General features: G+C 38.3%; 1 protein-coding gene across 5 annotated transcripts in view; it reads right to left on the bottom strand.

Annotated features, from left to right (window-relative positions):
- The window catches only part of RPS6KA6 (ribosomal protein S6 kinase A6), a 59,865-nt gene that overhangs the window by 23,515 nt on the left and 23,581 nt on the right, over nucleotides 1–12,769 (bottom strand). For 3 of the 5 annotated variants that reach the window (XM_083595915.1, XM_083595917.1, XM_083595916.1), the window contains exons 4-11: nucleotides 12,468–12,549; nucleotides 11,235–11,315; nucleotides 10,464–10,543; nucleotides 8,553–8,659; nucleotides 7,546–7,583; nucleotides 2,363–2,505; nucleotides 1,743–1,813; nucleotides 552–640 (exon numbers count right to left, since the gene is read on the bottom strand). In XM_083595915.1, the coding sequence (XP_083452041.1) occupies nucleotides 552–640; nucleotides 1,743–1,813; nucleotides 2,363–2,505; nucleotides 7,546–7,583; nucleotides 8,553–8,659; nucleotides 10,464–10,543; nucleotides 11,235–11,315; nucleotides 12,468–12,549 (691 nt within the window). Of the gene's footprint in view, nucleotides 1–551; nucleotides 641–1,742; nucleotides 1,814–2,362; nucleotides 2,506–7,545; nucleotides 7,584–8,552; nucleotides 8,660–10,463; nucleotides 10,544–11,234; nucleotides 11,316–12,467; nucleotides 12,691–12,769 lie in introns of all 5 variants that reach the window. The other 2 variants (XM_083595919.1, XM_083595918.1) reach the window with 1 other exon arrangement.

Here is a 12,769-nt window from a genome sequence, read left to right as displayed (position 1 = left end):
GGATCTCTCAGAAGTGGAGTGGAGTGGGTTGGAGGCTTCATGCTCCCCAGCTGAGCTGCCCAATCCTGCTCCTGCTTGCTCGAAAGTAGGGGTGGGATCGGGCAGCTCAGGTGGGGAGCGTGAAGCCTCCACTCCACTTCTGACTCCGTTCCCATTGGCCCTGGCCAGAGGGTATGCGAAGCCTCAACCTCGCAGCATCAGGAGGAAGGTGGCTGCTTGGAACTCTTGGTGGCCCACCAACGCAGCAGCACACGTTTGAGCATGTGCATTGCGCTGTGCCCTCCCCACCCACAGCGGAGGTTCCCCAAGGGAAAATGTGCCCCCCGGAGGTTGTGGCTACGTTTTGCGCGCACATATACACACCCCGATGCCCCATCTGAGGCGCTTCTACTCGGGCACAAGTTGAGCTGAGGATTCAACACGCTGCCCTTTCCTTCTGCAACCTCTGTGCTGGGGCGACAGTGCGCGTGCCCACAGAGAGGGCTCTGAGTGACCCCTCTGGCATGCATGCCATAGGTTCACCAACACTAATCTAGGCGATACAAACTTACCTAACCTATTTGAAGGATTCCTTTTAAACAACATCCGGAGAAGACTTTGAGCTTCAGTACTAAGAAACTGTGGCATGCCTAGTTTTGCTCTAGAAAAAGAGAGAATTCATATTCAAAATATACTCACTAATTAAATAAAACATAGAGTATGATCTGTGCAATACACTTCAATGCAACAAGGAAGTTTGCAGTTCAATTCAATTACCCTAAAAGAGCACATTTTTAAAGGGTTTAACTATTCATGTCATCCACTTTCTATATTGCATCTTACACAGAATTGCATATTCTTGTTCATCTATTCCAGATAAACAAACAATTTTCTGGGAATACAATACTCCATTATGCTTTCATGAGCTGACTATTTAATCAGAGTTCTTTGCAAAGCTTTTCTCCCCATTCCATAGTCCAAAATCACTGAGCAAGTCACCAGAACAGATGCTCATTCCCTATGTAGAATGAAGTCCCCAAAGCACTCACTGTGGCTGGAGAGGGGCAAGAATCTAGTATACAATCTGGCAAGTAAAAGTGTTCATCACTTTTCCAAGAAATATATCTGATACTATACGGAAGCTTTTTTTAAAAAAGGGGGTGGGAATGAACACAGTGATCTTAACCTTTGCACAAAAACCTGCCAGCATCGCCAGATTAAAAGCTAGGGTTTGCAACATTGTGTCTCTGCTGCTGGCAAGCCCCAAACTAACCCAATTCTAAAGATTAAACCGTTTGACTGTAAGTTTAATAAGCAAAGACCTTCTAAAGCAGGGGTAGTCAACCTTTTTATACCTACTGCCCACTAATGCATCTTTCTTGCTGGTAAAATTTTCTTCCCACCCACCTGTGCTCGATGGAAGTGGATTCAGCTTGTGCCATAGAACCCCTACCGCCCACCTAGAATCCTGAAACACCAACTAGTGGGCCGTAGGGACCAGGTTGACAACCCCTGCTCTAAAGCATAGAAGACATTAAAATTTAAAGAAAATGCCATCTCCAAAATGTAATTTGTTCATTTGTAGAATACATTTTCTAATCATTTAGGTCATAAAGAAAACTGTATTTTTACTCTATATTTTCTTTCATTCAAGTTAAAGATTGTTATAGGGTATTAGTCAAATATAATTTGTATTATACTTTCTAAGTTGGAAATACTTAGAAATAGAAATATTTTGAGATAGAGAACAGAAGAATACTTACTTGAGTATCATATTCATAGTTTCATTTCGATCTTTACCTTGAAATGGTAGTGTACCAGTAAGCATTTCAAACTGGGAAAGAAACAAGCCCAGATCAAACTTTTAGAAAATCTAATTTTAATTTGGAGGAATTTTGAACTGGGGGTAGGAAAGCAGCAAGAAAATAATAAAATAACTAGACGTGGAATTTATGATATATTGCCCCATGAAGTTTGGAGGGCCATTAGTTAAAATGCAGCAATACTATTGGCAATTGATAGTTTGTTCAGCCATAGCACATACAGACAACAACAAACAAAATGCCCTTGGCTAAAATTCAGTCCATGAGTTTGTTGTAGTAGTTCATTGCCACAATAAAAAAGCACAAAGGAATATAAGATTCTTCAATCAAATGGTTATGCTAAAATGTATTAAGGTTTTCATTGTCAAAATATTGTGTGGTGAAATGTTTTCAGTTGCCATACTTCAGTTATTCAACACAGAAAATAACTACAAATTTCACACAGAAGTTAAGTATATTTTAAAACAAAAACTTTCTCAGATTTTAAACATGTGGAAAATGGCAACAACATGCAGCACATCTGATTGTCATGTAAAATTAGGTAATGAAATATACAGTACCATAAGAACACCAAATGACCACCAGTCAGCACTCTGGTTGTGGCCTCGTCTGTTTACAACTTCAGGAGCCATGTACTCTACAGTACCACAGAAAGAATAGGCTTTCTTTTCTTGATCCACAGATTCTTTGCTAAGGCCGAAGTCTAAAATAGTATTATAAAATAGTTCACATAAAGAAACTTTGTCCCATAGGGGTTGCAAAACATTACAAGCTTGAACTATGTATTTTTTAGGAGTGCATATACTATCCTATAGCCCAAAGGACAGAAAAAAATGGGATGCAAAACAGCTGATCAAGGAACTCTCAAATTAAACAGAAATATGACTGAAACATTTGCAAACTGCATGATAACACGGTATTCTTTTACTGTGTTATTTCTTGTACTATAATGGCTTCATGTGCTCAGGGTTAATTAATATGATATTATTAGCCTAAAGGCAAAATGATGGAAGATACAAACAAAGTGGTTGCCATACTGTTCCACCAATATATGAGCTTCAATGACTCATGTGAATATTAATAAGTCACCCTTGGCTTATTATACTTCAAACAAAATTAAATAGTTTTTTTAAAGTGGATCTAAAAAAAAAAGCACTATGCTGGAAGACTGAACATAATCTGTACATACAATATAACATTTATTTTCAGGTATGCTTTCAGTGCTGCTCAACAGTGAATACAAGGACAGCACAGTTTATTAAATAAGTTGGCCTCCTAACAAGCCATTCTATATACACGCAGGTCCCACTATCTGCCCACTTGTTACCCGCAAATTCACTTATCTGAACACAAGGAGTTATGCCCAAATCTTGTTATATGCACAGCTGACTCAGAAATCCCAACAGCCAGAGTTTGCTCATTTACTTATTTGTTTGTGCTTTGCTCATCAGCGGCAGCCATTTTGGGGCAGAAATCATGGACAGAGGGAGGGGAGAGTGAGATAAGACAACTCAGAGAGCAGGAGAAGTTGGACAAATCAGTTTTTCCTTTGTAATTCTTTTGCTGGTTGGTTGCAGCCATTTTAGGAAGAAACCACGGTGGGACAGGGCAGAAAAAGATCATGGATTATAAATGTTCTCATAGGAAAAAAATGGAAATCATTAGCTCATTGTGTGAATGCTCACCCAACAAATGATTCCCTGGGAACTGTAAGTGGGATCTGCATGTACAAACCTCTTGCCAAATTCTTGCCGTACAATATAACATGAAAATGTTCATCAATGGCAAAACTATTACTGAAAAGTCTCATTTTTATCTAACATAAGGAATTATGGATGTATTTTTAAAGCCATGTAGAAACATGCCAGTAGCAGCTCATATTAACAAAGTTGCTGCTTGGTTTAAAATCAGTTTGCCTCCAGCTGCTGTGATTGAAGTTTCAAGGAAAGAACAGGTTACAAGAATCGATCATGTCCAATTTTTTGTAAAGCTTTTTCAGACCATTTTTTTAATCTTTACATGGCTTCCACCAGTGTCCAGAAGCGCAGTCTGCAAGTTAATCCAATGGTACAAAGGCAAATCCAGCCAAGAAAAAGTAAGGGGAGTGTGTGTATTTGTGCATGTGTATGTGCATGCATGTTTAACTGTCATCTGTAATACTATCTCCCTCCCCCTCAGGATTTAGTTTAAAGCTCTCCTGATCAGGTTCACGAGACTCTTAGCAAACATATTCTTGCCAACTGCTATGAGGTGCAGCAAATGCCCATTTACAAGTTCACATCATAATAGCATTCAAACATAATATCATACAATCATATTATTAAATCAATCAGCCATCTCATTCAATCATAGAATCATTCATAATTATAATATTGCAATACAATACAATGCAATACAATTATAATATCACAATTACATAATCATAAACACACAACACCATACAACCACACAATCAGATCAATATCATATAATCATAATATTTCCCAATCACAATATCATAACAATGCCATCACCAAATATCATAGCCCTCACCTCCCCAGCCCACATACCCCACCCCGGCTGGCCAATGCAAAACGAATTTCAAGGAGAGGGAAATTAAGCCTCTCCCATTTTACACTGGTCATCAGCAACATGTGTTGGCGGAGCTGGATACAGGTTAATTTCCTTCATTAATGATCATTTGATATGATTTGATGATTGTACAATATGATAGTGTGATATTGTGATGGTATGATATTGTTATATTGATTGTATAGTTGTATGACCATATAATATTATGCCTGTATGATTTTGCTATTATGATAGTACGATATCATGATTATATACTATTATATGATGTGGTTGTTTGATATTATGATTGCAGGATATTATATTATGATTGAATAATTTGTTTTAGCTCCTTGTGCCCCTTTAGAACAATACATTTCACAACTTAATGTTGTCTTCTACAAAGATTCATTGACTGCTAACAATGCCACACCAAAAGCTGAGTAAGCTTGCCCAAATAACGTTTTCTCATTTCTTTTGCTGTGGCTATGTGAAATACTGCCAAAATTCACTCATAAATGCCTACTTTGCTTTTTTGTCCCTTATAATAAAGCTGAAGAGAATTTAGAGTGTGCTTGCTAACAAGCAATTTTCAACTATATTTTAGCATTTTTCTTTCTATTAAAATTGCAGCCTGCAAAATAATGCAATATTCCCCTCCATGACAGAAAGAACATTCTGTTCTAAATTCCAGTTCCCCTACAACTGCAGAAGCAAGGCAAAGGGACATTCCAGATCTATCCAAAGAACAAGACCCACTAACTGCTATTCAAGAAAGAATGCCAGCAAGTGAAGATCAACCAGGCCCAAACTGGATGTAAAGACATGCTTAGAGACCGGTACTTTGTTCAACTGACCAGAAGTACTGATCTGTCACCTCCCCTTGTCCCTTTTCTCCTAAAGCCATTCTCTTTTCTTATTTTCTTTTTAACTGAGGTGAGACACTTTGGGAGAAAACCATTTTCTACAAAACGTGACTAAAATAAGGTAAATGCAAACCATTCACATAGAACCCAAATAGGGATTTTACCAATCCTCACTCATCCTAAATTTGGGGCGAACCAGCTCCTCCCTGCATACTATTTTTTCTGTTTTATCAAGAGTAAAAATTGAAAATTTTGAAGGACTCAGATGAATTTTCTCTCTTTTGGAATGACTGAAAGACTAAACTCAGATTGTTTAGTATGAAGATACTTAAGGCAATCTACAATGATAATACCTCTACCTCTACTTATGCTCCCTACTTATGGTCCCTTTTCAATTTTTTTAGTCCCTCCCACAAGTGTGTAAAGCTGAATCTGCGTAAATAGTACTTCTATAGACGTATACAACATTTAAATCCAAGGTGCATTTCTGCACTTATACAACATTCCATCTACATGAGAGAAGTGTACTAGGTCTTCTTCCTGCTTATCTTTGGTGAACCTTTATATACTTTGGAGATACTAAAAGCAAATATTCTGTGTCTGCTATCATTCTGACATAATCCTTCATCTCTCTCATCAAACAACTGTGACACACAGATCCTGATACAAAACTAAGACATTAATACTTTTGAGGCTACAATCCTTTGTGTGCTTACTTGGGGAAAAACACCACTAAACAGAGTCTTACTTCTGAGTACACATGCAGTGGATTATTCTGTAAATTTCACCAAGATGTCAGAAGGTATCCACCAATGAGTTCTTAAATAACTAAATGGTCAAACTGCTGAGCTTCTATTTGAAATATTTCCACCTGATTTATAAATTTCACCTAAACTTTACAGTTACTATGTTTAACTGCTTGGGTTTTTTGTTATTTTTACTTTATGTGTCTTTTTTTAAACCACTGTGAAGAAAAGTGTCTAATACATTTATAAGCTGAATAAATATATATGAGGGCAATCTCAATAGCAAATGGGCTACAACAAATAGAAACCATGCCTGACAAACTGGGCCATCAAACTGGAACATAATATCTGCTTCCATCATAATTTTGGACCAAGAAATGGATCTAACAGCTGACATCCTCTGCAGAAAAGCAGAAGTAGATTAAAAGAATCATGAGGATATTAAATTATACTTTGGGGTTCTAACCCACTCAAAAAATGCAGACAAGAACTGCTTCCACTTCACTGTTGAAAATCCTTTCAACGAGGATCCAAGGGTACTATTGCAAAAATAGAAGGCATTTCCTTTGGGCAGCTGAGGTCTCAATTTCAGAGACCCCTCTTCTTGATGCAGCCTCCGAGCTCAAATGCCGTTCTGTTTCAGTGACTCCTTACAATAATCAGATGATTTCGCAGAAGCAAGGCATTGGTGGTGAAAAATTATATTCAATTCAGAAGCTAAGCCAATATATTAAAACATATTGTTGCAGAATAAGTGCTTTGGCCCTATATACCTGAATGACCATCTCCAGCCCCATCATCCAGCCCGAACAATGAGGTATCACTCAGAGGGCCTTCTAGCAGTTCCCACATTGCGAGAAGGGAACCAGGTAGATTACCTTCTCAGTAGTTGCACCTGCCCTGTAGAAAGCCCTCCCATCAGGTGTTAAAGAGGGGGAATCTACACACATAAAAACACTGTGAAAATGTTTTTTAAAAAAAGTTTTGAAAAAGGCATTGAATTTTGCATAGCTCACTACGTATTACTATCTAGTGTCACATTTGTATATTGCACTTTACAACACATTTAAAACGTTTTATTTGCAACTGTGTAGCTGAGTCCAGAGATAAACAATTATATAACTTTCCGTAGACATCTGAAGGCAGCCCTGTATTGGGAAGCTTGTAATGTTCAATGTTTTGTTGTGTTCTTTTATATTCTTGCACAGGGTACAAGAATGAACAAACGAACGAACGAATGAATGAATGGAATTCTTCTTCATCTTCTTCTTTTTCCCTGATTTAATTAAAAATCTCCAAGAAGTGCTTAACAGTCAACAGGATGGTGCATGAGAATATGTGAGCTTGCTGGCTAGGACACTGGAGGAAGTCACAACAGCTTACAACCTGGCTAGAAGAAAGTCATTTCTGGCTATATGCACAAGATCCTGGCATACAATAACCTCTAAGTCTAAAATGTTTGAAAATGCACAAGAAAAAATGCACATAACAACAGCTATGAAAAATTCAATGCAGTATCTCCTGCTATAACTTTTCAAGATACTTATATATTTTTTTTAAAGTTATGTTGGTAAGTTCACCTACCTGTTAACTTGATATGTCCTGCTTCATCAAGCAAAATGCTGAAAATTAAAATCCACATTCACCAATACACATAACAGGAGAATTTATAATACATTTAATTTAGCAAATGAAATAATAATTAAACCAATATTATTTATATACAGGCATTCCCCCCCCAACCTTATGTGGAGGTTATGTTCCCAGACTCTGCACATATATGTGAAAAATGGGGGGCGCTATTGAGAGACGCTGGAAAACAGCTCTCTCTCAGCAGATCCCATCCATCCCATCAGTTTTCCCCGGGCAGCTATGTACCCTTGGACATGCATGCCCTGCCTGCCTCCAGTGACCAGAAAGTTGAGCTGTGGGTTGGTAGCTGTTTGGTTGCAGGTGCCCAACACTGCTGCTGGGCTTCTCAGCACTCTCTCTAGTAGTCTTAGAAGTTGCTGTAGACCGTTTATTTTTTATCTAATTTCTCCCCCACCCCTCACGAAATAATGTTGCTGCCTATTTGTTGGGTGGCAAGGGAGAGGGCGATCAGAGGGCAGAGGGACTCTCGGATCCTGTCCAAGAAACAAAACTGACACAAGCGAGTGAGCGAGGGATGGGTAGTGGACAGAGGCATGGAGCACCCCCACCCCACAATGGCTCTGCTGCCAAGGAAGAAGAAAGACAAGGAGGGTGCGTTAGTGGAGGCGGCAAGACAATCGGAGCGGCCGTGCAAGCTGCTTTCCCCCACTCTCCAGGTCTCTCTTGCTCTTTTTGCAGTGTTTTGGCACCATTTCCTGGTTTAAATCATTTATTTATTTCACGGTGATGCGTCTAAACATGGTCACACGTGAGTGGAATGCGCGTAAGTGGGGGGGTGCCTGTATTATATTAACAATATGCAATACTCTATTTTCAATATATATTAGAAGAATAAAATATCTAAACTTCCATGTGATTCTATATTCTGATTACAAAAAAGGCAAATAAATCTTCGAACAAGAGTACTGTAGTAACGGATAAAATACATTTTACTTTACTTTTCTGGCTTCAGGTCCCTGTACACAATTCCCAAGCTGTGCAGATGATCCAAAGCAAGGGCCAGTTCTGCGAGGTAGAATTTCACATCTTCCTCTGTAAACATAACCTAATAAGAACTATATAGATTTACATTCTGATCTTGTTAAATTTCTGCATATCTAAGATGACTATAAACTCCCGTAAGATCTAAAAAGCTGTGATGCATGTATCCCCCATAATCCAGGATGATGGGAGCTCAGGCTGTATATAGGCCATCAGAAAAGACAAGCTAGAGAGGGCTAGCATAAATCCTGCTAGCTCCCAACGGAACAGATATTCAGATCATTCCTCCTTCTTCCCCTCACCCCTGCTAAAAGATGACTGGGATGGACAGAAGGGAAGTAGAATGATGCTAAACTCCCTAACAGATCATCATGTGCTCTACTTGCACACCCACTCCCTCCACATGAAATAAAGATCTGAATGCAGTCCAGATACTCCTTGGTATAAAAATGCTGATAACTGATTTCAGAAAACAGCCATTTTATAAAAATATTCTGCAACTTGGAATGAAGTAGGTAGAAATGTAAATGCCAAAGTAGTATATATGAAGTATAAAAATATTTATAGAAGAATATTTATAACAGGTGGAAGAGATTCAAAGCAGAGTCAAGATTTTCATTTTCTCTTGTTCCAAGGAAAAGTAAATACTTAAACACACATTCCCGTTTTAGGAATGAGCAGTTGTAAATGGGAGGCATATTTCTCAGTCCATACTGTATACTGAACGAATTACAGGACAATCCTATGTATACAGGCGTCCCCCCACTTACGCGGGGGTTACGTTCTGGGGGCCCCGCACACGTAAGTGAAATTGCGTAAAATGAGGAGCGCCCCACTTTATTAGGGACAGTGTGTGGGGAGGAGAGAGAGAGAGAGACTAACCCCAGAATTTGCCCAAGGCTGCTGCCAAGCCTCTCTCAAGTCTGTCTTTGTGCCCGAGGGGAACCAGTGTGAACAGTGCTGGCAGCTGGCCACAGAGAGCAACGGCCAATAAGAGCACCCAGCAGAACTATCACAAGAATAGGGACGCGGACACGCAGCCGAGTGGCAGGGAGAAGGTATCTCCCGACCCCATGTCAATTGAAGGCTGCCTTCCCTTATTCAGTAGAAGCCCAGAGCAACTTCAGGGCAGAAGCCTCGAGCAAGGGAAGGTCTGTCTGTCTGTCTGTCTATCTATTTGTTTGTTTGTTTGTTTGTTTATTGGCTATCCACATAAACATGGTCGTGCATTAATAGGATGCATGTAAGTGGTGGGGTGCCTGTACTGCTCAGAAACATCCCACAGATTGAGTGTGCATAGGATTATAGCCTTCAGCTCATAAAAACCAAAGAAAGTTATTTAGGTTTAGAAGGAAAAAAAACTTTTATTGGCACAAATCAAGATGTCACAGAGAGGTGGCACGGTTCTGAGTTCTCCAGAATTCAAGATCATGGAACAGAATCCAGAAGCTGACCTCACGGTTACTACATCAGCCTTATTTTTGTACTCTTTTGTTTTTCTTCACTCTTGTCACTCCCTACTTTGTGCAACATCTTGCTTGGTGAACAGTCCTGGATAACTCAAAAGCTTGCCACACTTCTGTGACATTTTGTTTGGTCCTGGTGAATGTTCTTCCCAATCGCGGGTACAGGAGCCTTACCCAAAACACACCCATTACTGGAAACTCTGCTCATTTAATTAAATAGGCCCAGCTACTTACAGTTTTCTAAGTTGGTATGTCTTTATGATATATGTACTAATGTATATTCAATATATATCATGCAATGCACAAATGTGGAAGGACAGGGTAAAAATGTAAAATTACAAGATAGTCCATTTTGCCTAATGTAAATATTAATTTTGTTTTCAAAATTATAGAAATACGTACCTCTTTGGATAATCTTGTGAACACATCTCCTCCCCTGAGAAAATCCAATATTAAATATAGCTTCCCTTCAGTCTGAAAAGCTGATTTGAATAATCATAAGAATACTTCATCAAAATACTAAATTAATACCCGCATGCTTATCTAGAACTCAAAATATTTTAATACTATTTACACATTAGAAGTACTCAAGACTTTTTCTACAGCAAAGATCTAATTTTGTATCCAATTTTACAATTAAACCTTTAAAGAAAGCAGACAAAAGCCATGAAAGTTAAATTCATCACATGCTTGCATTCTTATTTGCATACGTAGAAACATCAATCTAAATTCAAGTGAACTTTATTGAGACAGGAAAGCAAACATGTAACAAATAGGCTTCATGAGGGAGTAGAATTAGCACTACAATTTGGTCGTGTTGAGGCAAAAATTCCATATTTAGCAATGTGGTCACAGGTTACCAAGATGTCATACATTATCAGCGGTGTGAAGGGTCCTTTTAAAAATAGCTTCTTATAAAACTACGGCTATTTCCAGATTGGCCAAGAACAATTTTAGGACAGAACAAATAGTGCATTGAAGAGCTCATTCAGTTCAGGGATTGATCATTGTTAGTTTCATGCATTTTCACTATCAGTTTATCATGCGTTCATTCATAATTAAGTTCTATTTTGCTTTCCCATCAGTCAGCAAATTTCCCCAAAAAATCTGTAAGAAAATGCTTATTAGAATTTTCATTTAAATATGCATTTCAATGGACACAAAAATACTCACCATAGTGCAGTTTGACAATAAACGGATGATTTACTTCTACTAATATATCTCTCTCCATCTTTGTACGAACTCTATCTCGAACTGCAAACAGAAATGGCTGTTATCTATATTAAGCAAGCTACCTGAATTAAATCAGATGCAGAAAACTTTATAAACAACCACAGTTTAGTTAAATGGCTATTTTGACTAAGAATTTGAGGGGAAATATATACAACAGGCAGAATTCACCAAGGAGTTTCTGTACACAAACCACTAATGTTTATTCTACAAAATGACTCTCCTTCACTGGAGAAGGTTGGATGGCCATCTGTCAGGGATTCTTTAACTGTGATTCCTGCATTTCAGAGAATTGGACTAGATAACCCTTGGGGTCTGTTCCAACTCTACAATTTATGATTGCACTGGGTCACCAACCAGATTCACACACACTGCAACAAAAAAGTCAAGAGAAATTCACTGCAGTAGTATGATTTACAGGTATAACACGATATATATGGAGAGGCCATATTTTAAAATCCATAAATCACTGCCATATCTGTTTAAACCTTTATTAAGACAAGCCCTAAAAATATGTCATTTAAAGCTAGGGAATAAAGACATGCTTTTGAAGAGAGTATAGTCTTCAACCTTGTTTTCAGTGTTCAGGATAAATACTGGAACAAATGCCCCTCAACATGTGCAGAGTCCTTTTCACTTAACAGGGATATTCTGTCACTATATTTTACATCAAAATGAGCAACTGCCAGGCAGGATAAGCCCAGGCACTTTTTAGTCAGGAAATCAAGCACTGATTTAAGATGAAGGAAACAACTGGTTTAAACAGAAGTCTGCCATCATTAAGCCACACACTTTGAAATAATCAATAAGCAAAACCCATTGAACTATTTCAGATGTATGCCCTTGAGGACTGCAGCCAAACACTTCAGTCCTACAACATATTTAATTAGGATATAAGTACCTTCAATTGAACTTGTAATTAACTTTAGTATAGGAATGATTATTAAACTATAAAACAAGGCATGGTTATAGAAAAATGTATTCACCTGGCCCCTAAAGATAAGTAATGAAGGAGTCAGGAAAGCTTCCCTACAGAGAGCATTCCACAAACGGGAGCCACAGCAGAGAAGGCCCGTTCTCCTGTTGCCACCCTCTGGGCCTCTGGTGTAAGGGGCACATGAAGAAGGGGCTTTAGCCAATGTACTCTATTATTTTTTTAAAAAAATGCAAGCAAACCTTTTAAAGAAGCTTTCTTCAGAACTTTCATTGCATACAGCTGTCCAGCATCAGGACCAAAAATTTTCCTCACGAGGAAAACCTAACCAGAGAACAGAGATTAAATATTTTACAAATGCTTACGAATTATGCACAATGATTGCTTTTGAAAAGCTAATGTGAACTTGTAATCCTTTAGTGCAAATGTTTTCAAACTTTTTGGGTCCATGGCTCTCTTGTCAAACTACATTATTTCTTTTCTTTTTTTAAGATATTTATTGAGGTTTTACAAACAAAGGAAAATTACAGAATAAAAAGAAAAA

Source organism: Podarcis filfolensis, assembly GCF_964270895.1.
Source record: "Podarcis filfolensis genome assembly, chromosome: Z".
Lineage (NCBI taxonomy): Eukaryota > Metazoa > Chordata > Lepidosauria > Squamata > Lacertidae > Podarcis > Podarcis filfolensis.
Note: the sequence above shows the minus strand (reverse complement) of the source record. Positions and strands in the feature narration are given on the sequence as shown.